Source organism: Tetrao urogallus (assembly GCF_951394365.1).
Source record: "Tetrao urogallus genome assembly, chromosome: 11".
Taxonomy (NCBI): Eukaryota; Metazoa; Chordata; class Aves; order Galliformes; family Phasianidae; genus Tetrao; species Tetrao urogallus.
In genome coordinates this window covers 3,509,167-3,527,560 of record NC_136824.1, presented here as the reverse complement: position 1 = coordinate 3,527,560, position 18,394 = coordinate 3,509,167, and the positions used below count along the sequence as shown (strand labels likewise).

Here is an 18,394-nt window from a genome sequence, read left to right as displayed (position 1 = left end):
ATGATATGAAAATGACCAATACAGATTCTGAGAAGCATTTGTCTTCTGTCGCATTTTCCATGAAGAGATCAACAGAATTATTCCTATGTGTTGTGCCAATTTTTAGATTGAAATAGTCTGTGCAGTCTTAAGCTGTCTTTCCCTTGTCTACCAAAACCAAATTCCTGAAGTTAGAATTCAGTCTGAACTGTAGCCCTATTTACATCTTCATTCTGAAAAACACCTACTGGTGTGATGAGTCTTTAGTTTGGGGCATAGTCCTGTTCATGCACAAGAAGACTAAGACATGTTTGTGGTACTGGGTAGAAAAAAGGTGATTTGATTAATACAAGGCCTAAAAATCTTTCAGAGATTTTCAGCACACATTTGGCAAAGATGATAGAAACACACAGAACTTCTGTATGCTCTGAAATATTTACATTCATAAATGTATTGATTAATTCAGATGCTTTTTTAGTTTCTACTTTTTCTCCAATTACATAATAGTTGTCTTTGATGCTGAAGTATAGACTGTAGCCTTGATTAAATTAGAACTATTATATTCTTGCAATAAAGCAAAAAACTGGGAGGGCAAAGAATATTTCTAATTAGTTTTCTTTCCCATTGTTTTTAGAAATCCTCAGCGTTTCACTGAGGATACACTGAGCCACCAGTTCAAGGCAGAGTAAAATGCAACAGAAAGAAAAGCTATGGAAATTCGTTTTCACAACAGGCCTGTAGCACTGGTACATTGACAGGCATTTATTCTCCAGCAGCCAAATACTGTGAGTGTATACTGTATGTGGTTGTCTAGCTGGCTTCCATTTTATAAAGCAACAAATATGTTGTGCTTCTTCTGTAAACTGTATTGGTTTTGCTGGCTGTAACTTGTAGCTTTATGTATCCGTGGATTACTGTTAGACAAGTGCAGCCACTCGCTAAAGGATAACTGCTCTAACCATACCAATTTAAGAAATTAAGTGTATTTAAGAAACTTGAACTCACTGAGTATGACTTCAGTTCTAAAAGCAGTAGGTCACTAAAAGGATTTAATAGATCTAATTACTTCACTGTCACAGAATTAAGGGCTATTAATTCCTAAAAGAGAGTTAAGGGCACATGACTCTTCTTCCTATGCCATAGGTAAAAATGAAAAATAGTTTCAGTGTGAAGCTTTAGTCACAGTCAGTTGAAGTTACTCTGCACCTTCATTTCTGATTGTAAGTGGAGACAAAGTAGCTCTTTCTGTCACACAGAACGTTTTAAGCTGTTAGGGACGTGGTTCAGAACAGTTCCCTAGGAGCAGAGCCAGGTACAATGCCTTATACTCCAAAACACTTATGCCAAGGAAAGTTGAAGTTAGTAGCTAGTATTCTGCCACAGTTTTATAGTCTGAAGAGATCTTTATCAAAGTTAATTGCAAATGTTACAAAACCAGGGAAGAGATGAAAAGAACACATACGTTTTTCAAACACCCCTGCAAAATTGTTATTAACCACTATCTTAGTGCCTCCCCAAGCCCATTTACACATCATCTCAACTTTCTGCTACCTGCTTTAGATCATTTTTTAACTGTTGGACTTTTCACTACCAAAGTGCTCAGGGATTCACATTGAATATTTCTGAGAAGACGCAAAGGCCATAACAATAACAAATATTCATTCTCTTTGATTTTCTGATTTGCTTTTGAACACTAAAAAATCTGCATTTGACAGAATACAATCTATTGAGTGCCTCCCCAACATGCAGGACACCCAGACATACATTTAGCTACTCCTGGTGTGTTCAGTGTAAGGATAGGTCAGACCTCAGTAACTGAAGTGATAGCTCACACAGAAAGAAGAAAGCCTGGAACTCCCTGCAAGCAGATCTTCCACTGGGCTCAGGAACAGATTTCTATATCTGACTTCAATATAACAGGTTCCACAATATGCCTGCATAAATCAAAGAGCAGTGTACACACCACACTTCCCCCTTCACTATTTATACTCGCTGGGAATGAAAAATAGCTCACCACCTGCCTCATTTCTATCATAATGTAACAGGTCACAGAGTTAACACCCTTCTGATACGAATGGCAGAGTAAAATTACCAAAACGATCACTCTTACACAGACAAGATATTTGGCACCTCACTTGGAACTTTTCCATATGGAATACAAATATCTCATAAACAAAACAAAAATGTTGTTGCAAGTATGTGTATTATATGCAATTAAAAACAAAAACAAAAACAAACCAACAAATGCAGCACACTTACATTTGAATCTTGGGTATACTAAAATTAGGGAACTGTGAACGGGAACATAAGGATTCAATATTTTCGCCAAATTGAAGTGAATTCTTAGGAACAATGGATCTTTACTGAACATATGGAGTCTCTCTTCCAGGTATATCTTTGTGATAACACACTGAAAAGCATGGGACAAAAAAAAAGGTAAGGAGAAAGAAAACAATGTCAGGTAGCTATAGTTATATCAGATTGAAGAATTGCCGTTAGTCTGACAACTGAAAGTAGGACAGCTCCAGAATAACCTTAAAGAACTTATTTCAGGTGAATGAACAACAGCGTTTGGTAGGATTAAATCCAGTGTATCATTAAAAATACTCCAGAAACCAAGTGCAAACTCGGCAAATGTGTGGGCTGTACTCGGGAAGTGAAATGAAAGCAAAGGGAGGGCAGACCTTGGGCCTGCAAGAACATAACCACCGTGCTGCCTCAATGACAGCAGAGGGCAGCAGTAAAAAAACAATTGTTGCTGAGGTTATGTAAAAACAGACCAAAGAACATTTCATACCATTTGCAGCCTGAAACTAATGAACAACCACAGGTTGCCTAAATTTGTTGCTACTTTTCTGGTTTAACATCAAGCAAGCTTCTGTAGACAATATTCTGAGTGTGAGTGGGTTTAATTGAACTAAATCTGTCTGGTTTAAGAAGTTTCATAAAGTGAAATCCAAAATTTAAAGAAAATTTTATTCATTAATACACTTGTGATATACAGTGATATTGGTGAAAAATAATACTTGCTTAGTTGAAATTAATTTGAAAGTCATGATTGTCTTGTGAACAAACATAGCATAAAATATTGCTGTATCATTTACTTGCAGCTTTAGTAGTCTTTAAGGAGGGTTTAACAATGTAATACACAGCGGAGAGCTGGCTCGCTTGTTGCCTTGTTGTGATCCCATACGGAGGTTTCCTAGTGGAGCAGAGGCAGAAACGTTCATTCTGCCTATTGTTTTATCTGCCAGGTGCATTAACAGAGGAACTTGGTTCCTAGGGCTGTCAGTGCAGCATTATTCTTTTTCCAGTTGAGAGGAATTATAGCAGTGGGAATTCAGAAATGAGCAAAGGCTGCACTATCAGAGCCAATATTTACTGCTTGTGTATTCTGTGTTAGGGTTGTTTCAAACTGTGAGTATTTTCCTCTACTTCTTAGGGAATCTATTCTGCAACACAACCAATGTAGTTATCAGAAATTCTTCTTCAACTAATGAGCATAGCCCAAATTGGAATTAGGCAGTTCTAACATTCAATTATCAGAAAAGCTGATTTGAACCACAGCAGAAAATACACGTGAATTTCTTCCAGATTTCTTTCAAATTTAGGCACTTAATTTGTTTCGTTAGCATTACTGCCACACTGAGGCAAGTCAAAGTGAGAAAAGAGCCAGATAAACTTCAACAAATACAAGAACGAATGAACAGCGAGAAAAAAAACAGACTTCAGCTAAAGGTACGCAGCAAATACCGCCGTGCTGGCGCTCGGCATGCAGGAGCTCCCTCTGCCGTCAGCTTTGGGTACTGTTGCAGCAGGCAGAGTTTAAGCTAAGCTTCAGGGAACGGAAGTTAGCCGTACTGTAATGAGTTACAGCAATTGTTCTCCACCCGAATCAAACAATTTTGACACCACATAAAAATTAACTTGAAATTGGGAAAGTTGTGCTAAAAAGGACCAGGGCTTTCTGGAGAGCAGCTTACATCTGTGTCAGTAAATCCAGAACATTTTGGTGAATTTCTCTTTTCGTGGTATGAGGAATGAATCAATGAATGCATATGCGATGCTGCCCAAAATAACAAACCCATGAAACAAAGCAAAACAAAAAAAAAAAAGTTGAAAATATCCTAACTTCTGAATAATTTTTCCATTGTTTGTATGAGAGCTGTGTATATTGAAAAAACATTATGGAAAACATTGGAAAACAAAAACAAGATTAAGTAGAATTATCAGATAGGAAACACTGAAATGAAAAAAGGTAAACTGAAACATTAATAGCAGTGGCAATAGCACATATTGTCTCTCCAGGAAAGTAGGAAACTCAGTTTGCTAATGACTTGGTTTGTGTATCTGGTGATGATATGAGGCTGGCAAATTCCTGTCAGAAGAAAAATATAGGTCATTGCTTTTTGCAGGTGAGGGAAAAGGCCACCTGCAATGCAGGCCATTGTATACACAACTTCAAATATCCTGAGCTAGGAGAACATGTGCTAAACAGCTTCTTCTTCCATTTGACCATGAAAAGGCAGTTTTCTAGCTGTGAGATCTTGCAAACGTACCAAGCAGTCCACTGGCTCACTTCTTTTTACACTTGTGAATGTCCTATGCTAACACTCCACTACACACCAATCCTTCTTCAAGCAGAAGCTGAAGAAGAACGAACTTGTATTCCTTGAGCACTGGGTTGATCTGTTGATTACTTGGCCTAGAAGATTCTTCCAACCACAAAACCTCCCTGTACCAGGTGTAGATGAACAAGCCTGATGTTTTGTGATGGGCAAAGGGTAAAACATTTGCTAGTTGTACATGTGTGTACAAAACACACTCTTTTCTTGTTATGAATCAGTCACAATATAGTTTCCTGCTGATAAAACTGACCTTTGTTAAATTGCTTAGTGAATATTTTGGTCTCTTTTTCCAAATATGCATGTCTAATTCAATGAAAACAATTCATTATAAGTCACAACATTAGGTGGAATCATCATTAGAAAGGCTGAACCTCAGAATGTTCAGAACTCAAGTTCAAAGGCTTAATAAGAAATTTTAGACTTTGTAATTTTGCAGAATTATTACAAAATAATTACAAAAAACTCAATTAAGAATAATTTCTTCATGTACTACCTGTCTTATGGCAAAATAAAGGAAAATGTTTGCATAAAACTTTACTGCATAAAAATACATCCCATTGCATCTTTCCAAAGCCGTTTGTCTCAAGTACTGACCTTGTGTAAAACGTCTGACATTAAAGAATTATCCATCTTTATGCACATTACACACACTTCTACAGGTTTGGTGCAGAGGGGGCCACCAGTGGAGCTGTACCCATTTGCTCCAGTTACTGTATTTGTTCCAGTAAAGCAATTGATGACATTGGCAACTGCAAACTGTTTACACAGATCTGCAGAGTTGTTGCATTTCAACACAAGCTTTAGTATTTTCTCTATGTAGACATTGATGAGATCAGTCATCCCGAGCAAGATGTGAATTTTAAGACCCTTTGTTACCTGCTCCCATCAGCACAAAATTAAGAATTACCCCATGGTTACGAAAGAATAACTACGTACTTAGCAAAGGGTTTCCCACTAGTCTCACTGGTTTGGTGGAATGACTTGGCAACAATGAGGCAAGCCTTCGCCTTAGTGGAAGATCAGATTCCAACACTCCCTGTTCTGCTCATCGTTTTTAGCCTTGTGACTACACAGAAAAGACTTTACACCTGTGCTGTTCAGGATCAGAACTTCAGAGATCAGCTTGCAGATCTGAGACAGCAGTGCTTTTAATAACCACTGCACAGAATTTGATGACACAACCTTGGGAAACCATGATCACACTGGTCAGGAAAAAAGAATCAGATTGAGAATGAATGGGTGTAACAATTGCAGGCTATGCAAAACAACAGATAATTTAAAGTGACTGCTTCGGGAAGAAGGACAAAGAGATAGTGACGTGAAAACTCACTTCAGATTAGGAGGAAAATATAATATAGTTGAGACGGGTGAGGACGTTTGTTTGTCTTGGCAAAGAATATTTTATTTCTTTATACAAAGACTCTTCTGCCAGCTGAGCAGCCTGAAAGAATCATACACTTTTCTCTTTATTGTCAAATGGGAGAAGGCATTTTAATGTACTGCTAGTAGGAACCCTCTCGCTCAGAAAACAAGAGACCATAGAATCATAGAATGGCTTGGGTTGGAAAAGATCTCAAAGATCATCAAGTTCCAATCTCCCTGCTGTGGCAGGGTTGCCATCCAATAAATCAGGCCCCAGCTCAGGCTGCCCAGGATCCCATCCCACCTTGAACACCCTCAGGGATGAGGCATCCACAGCTTCTCTGGGCAGCCTGTGCCAGCACCTCACCACTTCCTAAGTGAAAAGTTTTCCCCTGGCGTCTAATCTAAATCTTCCCTCTTTTGGTTGAAAACCATTCCCCATTGTCCCATCACTATCTACCCATGTAAATATTGATTCTCCTCTGCAAATATTAAAAGATATTTAAAAAAAAAGCTCTTTCAAATCCTCTGCTTTGAAAGTCCATTTTGGAATATTGAAAAACACAATCCTGTGTAAATGTTATCAGCAGCTTTAATGGTTTCAGTGATCCTAAACTCATTCTGCTCTTTACTTTGAATCCCTGCGGAAAGTGCTTTATAATCACTGAAAACACACACTGAGAGATGAATTTATTTTCCTGATAGTGCAGAATCAGAAATATTTTAGCAGTGCTCTCATCTCTCCAGTTCTTTGTTTGTGTGAGTAGAAAAAAAGACTCAGAGAAAAAAATTGATACAAAAAAATCCGGATGTTGTAATGTTATCTCTCCCTATTATTGACTCAAAAAACCGCAAAAACCAAACCAAAACAAAACCAAGAAAACAAAACAAAATCTTAAGCAAAGAACTATTCTAACACCACAACTTATGTGTAAAGAAACGCGTTAAGTATCCTGGCTCTGGTGAGAGCTGCTTTCCAAAAAAAGAGTCATCTTTCTCACTTGCATTTTACTGAAATAAAGAAGAAACAAGTTTCTGTTCTGATCATTGACTTAATATCCTGGATAAGAACATTAGGCTTGTGCTGACCCACCACTGAATTTCCTCAGAGGAAAGTGTAGCAAACTGAGCTCACGTTAAGCTTCTCCTTTGGTCTGAGTTATGCTCAGCTTTTACCTTCTCAGACACTTAGAATGTGGGACCGAGGTGGCTTTAACAAGTGTGATGTAATTGCTATCTTTACACTCCTACAGTGCTGGTGGCATAAATTCAGGTCAATCCCTGAAGTTTAATGTCCAGCTGAGAAAAACAATGGGTGCTATTGAACAATGTGAAAAAAAAAAAAAAAAAAAAAAAAAAAGTATGCAGTATAATATGATAAAAATGGAGAATGTTCAATTTCATAGGACAATTTTTTTTTTAAATTTCAAATTATTTCAACAAAATTCAACATATTTACCTGAAAAAAAAACCCAAACCAAACCAAAACACCTGACAGCAACTCCAGACAGATTGTGAGTGGCAAGTAAGGTGAGAAAAGTATACTTGTCAAAATCAGTTACTGCTTTTTCAAGGGCAGGAAAGTGAAGAACGAACAAGTAAGGATATTTAGAACTGAAGAGACAAATGAAAATGCAGGAAGAAAAGCTCTTTCAGCACATTGCTTTGCTTCATGTGAAATTCCTGTGGATATATAGGGCAGAAGAAATGCTTTCTGCAATGCATTCAGCTTCCTGGCACCCCTGCAGACCTTTGACATGCACCTTACAGCAAGCTTATTTTAATTAGTCTGTGGGAATTGAAGATTTCTCCACCTGAGATCCTCTTCTAGGCAGCTTGTGGGGCTGATCTGCAGCTAAGAAGAATCTTTAATACCCAGCGATGTTAAATATACTGAATATGAAGGAATTTGCTGTCATTAACTTCCACAAACTGTATCTGTGCTCGAACACCCGCATGTATAAAGAAGTGCTTTGTGACTCCTCTCTGTTTCACCTGAACCAACTATCACAGGACAAGATGGCCATGATGGTGGGCTGGGGATGTGGGCAGCTGCCCAAAAAGCTCCAGTCTGCTGTCAACAGATAAAATCTACCATGTTCTGCAACAAAATTCAGCTGGGAAAATGTTCTTTGGTTATCACAACTTTTACCTGCAAGTGATTTTCTCCTTCCGAAGCTTCTGAGCAGCGATAACTGCATCGTGAGCAACAGCTCGGACAGGCAGCAGCAGCAAACATGGGCTCATCCTGCCAGCAGCACAAGAGTTAGTTCTTAGCCTACTGGGAGCGGTTAACTGAAGGGCATCTCCCGATACGTGGTCACACACAGGACGCGTGTAAACGTCCAATACTACAAGCTGGACTCCCTCACTGCCTCGAGGAACAGCGCTAGAATGCAAACAATCTTCCCGGGCTCGCCCCTCACAGGCTCCTTGGTAGGAGGCGGGCAAAGCTCTGAGGTGAGACGGCTCCTGATTGGGCGCGCGGCAGCGAAGAGCTTAACGATTGGTTGGTAGGCTCGCGCGCGGGGGCAGTGTTGTGTTTGGGCGGGAAGGCGGGTCTGCGACCGTGTGGCGTCTCGCGAGATCTGCCCGCTCCGCCTACGGTGTTCGGAGCCGGAGGTGGCGGTCCGGTAAGTGTTCTCGTTGTGTGGCGGAGCGCGTCGGGCAGTGGGAGGAGAGCGCCTCCGTCGCCTGTTTGCCGGAGCGCCCGGTGCCTTTTCCGCGGTGCGAGTGCGAGGCTTTCCTGCTCCGAGGCCCCTTTCTCTCTGCCCGTCACCCCTCAGCCCCCACAGGCCTTGGCGGCGCTCCCCTCACGCGCTCACGGCGGGCCGCTTCCCACGGGCAGCCGCAGCCGCGAGAGGGGCGGCTCGGAGCGGAGCCTCACCTCGTAAGCGAGGCACTTTTCTGTGCTGTGTGAAGCGGTAGGGATTCGGCCCTCGCAGGATCCCCACCGGCGGCTCCTGTGTGTGCTGAGAGCGGGTGGTTTGGTTGGTGGGCGGTGAGGGGGAGGACCTGCCTGTGAGGGAAGGGCTGAACTTCGTGTCTGTGGGCTGCACGGTGCGCTCTGTGTGTCCCGGTGCCCCGTGTGGTTCGTGGAGTGCGGCTGTGAGGAGAGGTCTGTAAGTGCAGAGCTTCAGAATGTCATCTCTGGAAAAGTCAGAAAGCTGTCGGATGTTTCTGTGTTGTTTTGTGGTCTCGTGGGTTTTTCACTTAAAAAAAACTTAAAGCTGAGAGCCGTGCTTTCAAAGGGGGAAGGAAAACACTCTGCCTGTCTGGAATTGCTTCACTTGTCATCAGGGAAAGATGAGCTTTCCTTTCCCATTTCTTCTATAGTAGCAGTTAGTACCCAAATATTCATGGAATATTTGCATTACAAATCCTATTTTTTTCCCTTGAATTATTTTAATGCTGATCGTCTATGTGGAATTCGTAGTGGCTTAACTTCTAACTGCTGAACTGAGGGAGCTTTTGTGTACTGGTGCCACAGACCTGCAGCATCTGTACTCTGTCTTCTAAAGGCACTTGATGGAGGTGCCTGTTTCTTACAGTGATGTTTCTTCTCATATGAGAACTCTAATTATAAAGAGTTATACCAGTACTCTCCAATCCCATGTAGGTTTCTTAACGTGACTTGCTTACAGAATTGATCTTAGCATTTCTTGAATTGGGTATAAATTAAGACTAGAGGGGGTATGTGGGACGTTGCATCCAAGTTGTGATTAGTAATACCTGTGGCACTTGAAGAAAGTAAGTGCTGCGTTCTTCCAGGAGGACACGGGTCATTTGTAACAGCTGCTTATCTGCAAATCAGTGTTTGAAGTGTACTGGTTTGGTTTACATGTATGGTCCAGTTCTCCATCAGTTCTGCATTCTCAGCTGAGTTTCACTCACAAGGACTGCTTCAGTTGGCTCTCTTATTGATAGCTCAGTACTTTCACTAGGTAAGAAGGGAAATCCTTCCATCAGTAAAGAAATTAACTCACAGGTCAAATGTTATTGGTGGAAATCAGTTGTGTTTCCTTAATGGAGATGAGCTGGGACACACAAGGCTATAGGAAGCTTTTAACTTTACTTTTATAAAAATTCTGAGTGTATTTTATCCTCCCGAGTTTTGAGGCAGCATAAAAGGGGCAGCATTGTTTTTATTATCCAAATTTATGCAATGTAATGATGCATAATAATGATTAGAATTTTGATTGTGAAGTAAGCTAAATAAAGCCTGCTTTCACATACAGATAAATCAAAAATTAATCATCATGCTTCAGTTTTCTGGCTTTGAAGTCATTGGTAAAGCTGGATACTTTGTGTTTATTTAGGACTGCTGAAAGTCTGCTGTTATAGCTGTGACTGATAACTGCAAAATTTCATGTTTCTCTTGCATTAATTATCCTATTTTCAAATGGTCTTGCTGTCCATCCCAATACCTCATACAACTGGTAGCATTTCCTCGTTATTTTGTGTGGGAAGACTTAAACTTTTATAGCCTGTTGTCATGTTGGCTTTAAATCTACGTGGAGATGTTTTTAAGTTGTCCAGACATGCGTCCTCTGATCAATTTTGCATTTTGCTGAAGATTGTGCATTCTTAGCATGCACCACAGAGTAAATGTAGAACACCAGTAGTGGGTAGGAGAGAGATGTCTTTTTTTTTCCCCTTTGCTGATGTCAGCTTTGACAAAACTATTGATGGAAAATGATGATGGGGGAAAAAAAAAAAGCATTATTTTGTTGTGTATGCTGTAACATCTTGATAATACTGATCTGAGAACACTTGAACATTATGCAGAAAGAGTGAAGAATTGCTGGAATGAATGTTCTGAGAACTTTATGTAATGAAAGGAATGGCTACTTTTTGATAGTTGTAATATCTAACAGTCTAAGTCTCAGCAAAAGATTGCATGGCATAAACCTTGATACTGTCTTGTTCTCTCTTGTCTCCTAGAAATGGGCCCGTTTGTAGAAGATGCAGTGCACTAGATGTGGTGCTTGGAACAGAATTAGTCATGGCATCAGAACTGTGTAAAACAATCTCAGAGGCAAAGCTGGAAAAGCACAAGAATTTGTTCCTAAATTACAGGAATCTCCATCATTTTCCTTTGGAGTTACTGAAAGATGAGGGGCTGCAGTACTTGGAGAGACTTTATATGAAAAGAAATTCTCTGACCACATTGGTACGACAACTTCTTTACTGTGATGCTTACTGTCTGATTTTGAAATAGAAAAGATTAAAGAATGTTTTAGCAAATTTGATCCTGAATGACGTGATCCCTTGTGAAACACAAGTACACGGTTGTGTTATGTTCTAACTTGGATGGATAACGTAGAGTATAATAAATGAAAGCATATGCCATTTTTATAGATACTCTCGGAGCTCTGAAGATCCAATTTTTTGTTTGTCTGTGTTCCATGATAATTTTTTTAACTTGTAAATCTTGCTCCAAGTGTCAGTGGTCAGGCCTTTCTACTGTTAGGAGATGTTAGCTGTTTAGTCCAGCTGCATTAGCTTCAACATCGCTGACCTTCGTGTACACTTTACTGTAAAGGCAATGCCAATCCCAAGATCTAATACTGAGCTTTCTGTTAAGGTGCCCATTGAAACTTGTTTTCTGTAAACTGCCAACAGTAGGAAGAATAAACCGTTAAGGGTTGAGGGGGGGTGGTGGTTGTTTTTGACATCTCTTGCAGTAAGTAGTAGTTTTTAAAGCTTTGAAAATGATGCATTAGATTTCCTTAATAAAGGCTTTGTTTCACAGCACAAGAGCTGGGAGGATTCTGAAGGTTTTATACTTTCCTTCATCTTTGAAGTCAATTAAGTTTGCATGTGCTGTAGAAAGTTACCTCGGTACTTCTTGGGGAGGTCTTTTTGCTTAATGATTTAATGGAATTGTAGCATTCGTGGTTAAAAAGTAAAATTGCTTTAAAAATTAACCTGAAAGTCAATGATTACTTAGTGTGTGAGGCTCATGAAGTTTGTGCTACTCAAAAGATGGATCTAACATGGAGAGCTCTGTGTACCACTTTTCTGTGTGTCTATTTTAAATCTCGGTTTTGTTTTTCTTGAGGTAATAATAATTGTAATTGAGTTGTGAGTTAATGGAACTGAAGCAACACTTAAAATTTAGATCTTGCTCAGGCAAATTTACTTACAAACAGCATGAAATAGAGAATTAGTATTCAAAGTGACCAGGATAACTTTCCCTTAATATGACTTGCTGGGATCTCATTCAAGTGCATAGTGCTACAGCTATGACTTGGGCAACCAAAATTGGATCTAACAGCATTTATTCAGCAGAATACAGGTTGGAAGTTGTAGTAGACCAAAACAGGTGAAGTCAGCAGCGTGTTCCACAAAAAGGCACATATGTTTGGGTTTTTTTTTTGTGCATGGTAAGTTTCAGTTTCCATTAAAAACATAAGCAGTTCATTCCTGGATACCATTAAAGTGTAAGCTGAGCAAGGGTTGCAATTTAGTGCTATATACCTAAGGAAAACCTAGCTAAATTGAGAATAGAAAGTAAGGTAAAAGTAAGGTAAAGAAAGCAGGTGGAGAGAAGAAAAAGCTGCATCAAGGGAATTCTTGAGAAAATGCTCTGTGAGAGAAGGCTTAGAGATATGGGTTAGTTTAGCTTTGGGAAAGAGAAGACAGAGTTAAAAAGGAATTGGAGGAAGGGTGAGAACAGCGGACACCTGTGTTCTTACGAAACAGTGCTTTCATAAACTTACTATTTTATGTCCATTACTGGTAAGGGGAGTAATACTCAATTTAGTAAAGTAGTAGTAAGTTGCAAAGGGAAACAAGTCTCATTTGAGAATTTAAAAAAAATATACCACTTTATTTAAAAGGTGATCCTACTTCAGAAATGTAATTTTAGTGTCTCTTTCAGCTTGTGCTTCTTGAATCCTATGCAAGATGATGAGCAGTGCATTATCAATACATACAGATTTAATTTTGATGGTAGTTAATCTGCACCGTGTTTCTTTAAGGTGGTGCTTCCTTCTGCCTTAACAGCTGATTGTATCTGAGTTGAAAAACACTGACCAGCTCCTATGGAAACATTGGAATAGTTACGCTGTCAGAATTTCCCTATTCCTTTCTCAAGAAAAAACTTCTGTCTTTAGTGCCAAGATGAAAATGATAGAAGACTTGCATAGTGATTGGGTCAGGAAGCTCTATAGCATGCCTACATCCCAACTTCAATTTCTTATACCTTCCAATTTAGTATTTGACTGATAATGTTAGCATTTTAGTGATCCTGTTTCCTAATCTACAAAACGAAGTGAGTTTGCTTTCATGATGCTGTCAGAAGCATAATCGAGCCATACCAGAAGGTGGTTCTCAGAATGTGCAATGCTGTCCTGTTGAGACAAATCAGCAGGCTCACTTTTTGAAAAATGCCCTCTGAGGATGAGGCAAGCTTCCCTAAACTGGTGGCAGAAGTGATTGATTATTCATCTGTCATTGTTATTAGTTGCTGTGCCTACAACAAAGGCCGCAGTCTGTGTCACTGACTTTACTCCTCAATGCATGGACCATGAATAGTCCCTTTTAACCTTAATGTTGTTGTGAGATGTTGTGTTGAAATCATTTGACTCGGACCAGTTGTTTTTGTGGCACTCAAGAACATAAATAGAATTTGTGGTAGATATTCTAGACTGTAAAATTGTGAACTGTGGGGTTGTTTCTCTCCTTTAACTTCTTCCATTTTAAGATAAAGCAGTTCAGGCTTGATGTGAGGTGAAAACGTTTGAATTTCAGATTAGCGTCCTCAATAGAACAAAGGTTTAGGATGGAAGAGCTACTGTTCTTAATTTTCCTTCCTAATTTTCAAGTTGAATGTCGATGTGTTTAATTTGGATCTGAGCACGCTGCAGCCTTTGTATATTTTTCCCGTGTTAAGTTTCTACTCGCTGACCAAAAAATCTCCTGTTCTGACAAATGTTCTGACACAAACCTTCCAGTAGGTGGCAACAACTGATCAGTTTAGCTTGTTGAGTCCTGAGGTCAGCTGATTCATTTATTACAGAACCTTATCTGCTGCTCCTTACTTAAAAACAAATATGTTTTGCTGTGCGTGCTCAAATCTAGCATGTGGTGTGCTTGTTGCATAAGCACATCACGATAACTTTTTCAGGTTTATGTATTTATTCGTAGTAAGTTTATGAAACCATGCAAAGTATTTTAGGTAATAAAACAGCTTACATTTGCATGGCAGTGCAGATTGCTAGGCCTCTTTTACAGGAAATTGACAGTGTGGTAAGTCTGCTTTTAAAATTTGATTTGGATATATGGATAATGTAACAAATCTGTGTTTGAAATAGATCTCTTAAGCAGTGAAACTGTCTTAACTATGATTACCGACATTTCAGACTTAGCAAGCCCATTTTGTGGTGTACGTTCTTGGTTATAAAGGCCATCGTGGAACAGAGTTGCTATGGATCAGTAATTATAGAAATGATAGCATGTTAACATGCAAATATGGCAATTTAGTTTGTTGGGTTCGGTGTGCCTGGCTTTGTGGTTATTGGTTAAGGTACACAAAACTTTTAGATCTTTTCTTGGTTTACCAGTATTACAAATAAAGTGTTAAAGTGAGATATCTTGCATAGATCTTATTCCCCTTCAAGTCTGTAATGGTTACAGCTTCTCAGCAGCTCTCAGCCTCAACTAATTCACTTTAGAACTTTACTTTTGAAAATATATTGTATTTCATCTCTTCAGCCCCAGAAGTCCACCTGCCATTTGTTTGAGGATACGTTAATGTCACTTCTAGGCTGTAGTTCAATGTCAGTAATGAATTGCTCACCCTTGAAATATCCCAATTGCACTAGTGGAGAATATGTGGGGGTGTGGAAATAGGATATTGTATGCAAGCTTTCTGTTGCAGTTTTTCTGTGAGTAGCTGCTAACTATGTTTTAGTGTGATTGGTAAAATTAGTTGGGTACACAATGTGTGTTTGTTTTGAAACCTAAAAATCTCTAACTCTTTTTCAGCCAGAAAACCTTGCACAGAAGCTTCCAAACCTCGTGGAATTGTGAGTTTGTGTAGGAATTCTAATATATTCTTATTGTGCTGCTCCATCTCATCTTAAAATAGTTTTGTAATGTATTGCTGTATATTACCTGTGTTTTAAAAAGGAAGGGTTTTATTGGAGACCAAAAAAGGTGCTTTTTCTGTTTTTTCAAATGGTGGTATATCCAGATGTATTCAGTGGTTTATTTTATTTTATTTTTTTTAGGATTTCTTGTGTTGAATATCAAGAACAGTTATACAAATGCTTGCACTGTCAAGGGGGGGAAAAACACCTATCTAAACTGTTGTAATTCTAATACAAAGTACTTGAAGCTCCAAATGCAATGGTTGTGACAGAGCCAGAGCCCGTCCCTGTTGCACATTGCCACTCCAGCTAGGAGAGTTATAAAGTCTTCAGTCTTACTGATTCTAGAAGGAGGTTTGTGCACCATGGCTGTTTTTTTTTTTTTTTCTTCTTTTTTTTTTTTTTTAAGTCAAGACAAGTAGCAGCAGGGACGTGCAAGTATGAGCAGTAACAGCTGGAGACAGAATGGATTACCCAGTTTTGCCCAAAGAAGGGGCACCATGTGAACGGTTTTCTTTCGGCAATTAAATTGAAGTTGTGAAGCCTGAGCCAACACTTTCCCTCACTCCCTACTTTTTGTTGTTGTTAAGGCTGTATTGTCCTTGCTTAATGGAATTGGAGGATGGAGGATAAAAAGGACATCCCCACATCCCGCTGTAACTCATTTTTCTCATTTGTAGTTTGGTAATTGACAGACCAGTGCTTCTGTTTAATGAAAAGCTCCAAACAGGAGGTGGTGTGAGTAGTCTAATGCGTTCAGCTGTCTGATCTTGTCATCTTAATTTGGTCCTTGAGGCCACACCTTTCTGGTACACATGACCAGCGTATAATTGAACTGTTTTGTATGTCACTGCAGCCTCCAAATTGCTTAAGTAACAGTCATGTCTCATCATGCTGGAGTCTTAAGAGTTTGTTTATGCTGCTGAGCAGTAAAATAAATACTACTTCATGTATTTAGTGTTTAATGATTTGCCATGGGGCATCAGGAGATCTCTGATATTTGATGATGCCTTTAGGGAAGAGCTTTGTAAATTATAACTTAATATCTTACAAGCACCGACTGTAAGAATGATACCTAATTATTTGAGGTTCAGCAAGCATAGCTGTACCACCATTATTCTTTACATTCTAGGGAATTGCAGTGAGCCTGTGATTTGTGTAACTTTAATAACAGAAGCCAGTGTTTGATCAGGCAGTAAGAGATGTTCATTGTCAGAGAAGAGTCCGCAATATTTTCTTAAAAAAAAAAAAAAGAAAAATAAAAAAAAATTGTTAGTTTATTATAGACAAATTTCACTTTAATAAAAATGAGAATTGGTAGCAATTTCACTGTACATTTTTAAGAACTGTACTGTTGTCTACTTATATACATTGTGTTTGTCATACTGGGAGGTCTGTTGTAAATCCTTATCATGTACCTTTTCTAATTTACTGATTGAAATAGTCGAGTATTTCTGGGAGCTGCAGGTGAAATGAGTAGCAGAATTCTCGTGTCAAGGCTACAAAAGGTTTTCACAAAAACATTGCCTATCCTTTTGCTTTTGAATATTTATCAGTATTTGAAAATTTCATTAGTGCTATTTTCTACAAGAGCCATTTGTTCATTTACAGCCGTGTTATTTTAGGCATCAAAATTAAAACACGAGAAGTGCATGTTGCAGTAGTTGAGAAGTGACTGGCAGTGCTGGAAAAGTTCCAGCAGGGGGTGCTGAACATTTTTAGTGGGAGAGCTGCTCTCCCTCAGTAACTAAGCGACAATGGGTAACATTGGGTTTGGTTGGGTGTGTTTTTTTTTTTTTTTTTTTTTTTTTTGAAAAATATACTCTAGATCTGAAAAACTCAATTAGGGTGACTGCATCATTTTCATTCATTCAGTCAGGTAAGGTGCAAGATTATTTTTTTTAAGTATAGAGGGAAATGTTTCTAATTGGAATAGCTTCTGCCAGGTGTTTTTTCTGTTCTTGCATTCTGTGTGGGGTAACCTGATGGTCAAGTATGCTTGGCTTTACTTATGCTGTCTGCTTCATTCTTTTTCCTTGATGTTTTTTTCTTGTGACTCTCAGAATTGAAGCCCATTATTTTAACTGTGAATGTTCCATTTTAAATAATTATGTGTCATTCTGTTTTATTTTTAAGTTTATCATTAGGCTTAAGTATATATTAATAAATTAATAAAATTATAAATACTTAAGTATTTGTCCATTGCCAGTATATGCGGTGTCCACAGCTTTTATGGTCATAAAAAGGAATGGCTGTGAGAGTGCTCTTTCAAGCTGAAATTGGATATTTTGCAAACTGATTATGTAGCAGAAGTCCTTGAGGGTAACAGGTGGTGTCCTCTGCTTTTTTTTTCTCCTCCCCCCAGGTACCTTCATTCAAATAACATAGTTGTTGTACCTGAAGGTAAGTAATCTACCAGCTCGCATAAGTGGCAGGAATCATACAATATTCATTTTTCTTCTTTGAAGAGGCCTATCTTTTTCTTTATTTCCCCATAAAACATTAAAAACTTTGATACAAAACATACCAGTATAGCTTTTAGTTGATAATATCCTTGTTTATGTTATATTAAATTCTTCTAATGAACTCTCAAATGCATCTGAACGCTGGTTGCTTCAATTCTAATTGAAGAGACTGGAATGGCTAAGTGGCACTCATCTACAGAAACAAAAATCCAGAGCGTCTTCTGCTCTGAGCTGCTTACTATCCAGAATACTCTGCTGGTTTATGTCATGGCACTTTTGAAACTTAAAATATCAAGAACTTGTATTGTATTAGTCGCCTGTGCGTTAAATTTAGATTTCTGTCTCCACCTTCAGTGCAGTACTTTAAGCTCTGTTGGTACATATAGATTGGATAAGATGCAAAGGAATAAAAGTGAAAAAAAAGTGAGGTTTTCCTCCCAACCTCACTGCCAGCAATAAAGTTTTTTTGATGAGCATTTTCATCAACTGTGTCATTCAGTTCTCAGACCGACTTTAATGCATCAAAATCTGCTGCTGCTTAGGTGTAAGGTACTGTGGCTTTTTATCCCCTTGTAGTCCTATTAAGATTTTAACGTTACTGTTGGGTCACATTCATGTTTTAATCTGTTCTCTCGCAAGCCATTGGCTCCCTCGTTAAACTGCAGTTTCTGGACCTAAGTGATAATGCCCTTGAAATTGTGTGTCCAGAGATCGGTCGCCTGAGATCTTTGCGTCATCTTCGTTTGGCTAACAACCAGCTGAAATATTTACCTGCAGGTAAGTACAAACAAAGTCTTAAAACAATGGCAAAATCCATTTGATCTTCTTTGGCACAGTGATTTGTTCTAGGTTTACTCAGGTC

General features: G+C 38.9%; 1 protein-coding gene across 2 annotated transcripts in view; it reads left to right on the top strand.

The window, feature by feature from the left end:
• Positions 1-10,974: 10,974 nt before the first annotated feature.
• The window catches only part of LRRC28 (leucine rich repeat containing 28), a gene marked incomplete at both ends in the record, with an annotated part of 44,647 nt that continues 37,227 nt past the window's right edge, over positions 10,975-18,394 (top strand). For both annotated transcript variants that reach the window (XM_079540917.1, XM_079540916.1), the window contains 4 exons: positions 10,975-11,142; positions 14,964-15,004; positions 17,433-17,470; positions 18,172-18,309. In XM_079540917.1, the coding sequence (XP_079397043.1) occupies positions 10,975-11,142; positions 14,964-15,004; positions 17,433-17,470; positions 18,172-18,309 (385 nt within the window). The remainder of the gene's footprint in view (positions 11,143-14,963; positions 15,005-17,432; positions 17,471-18,171; positions 18,310-18,394) is intronic.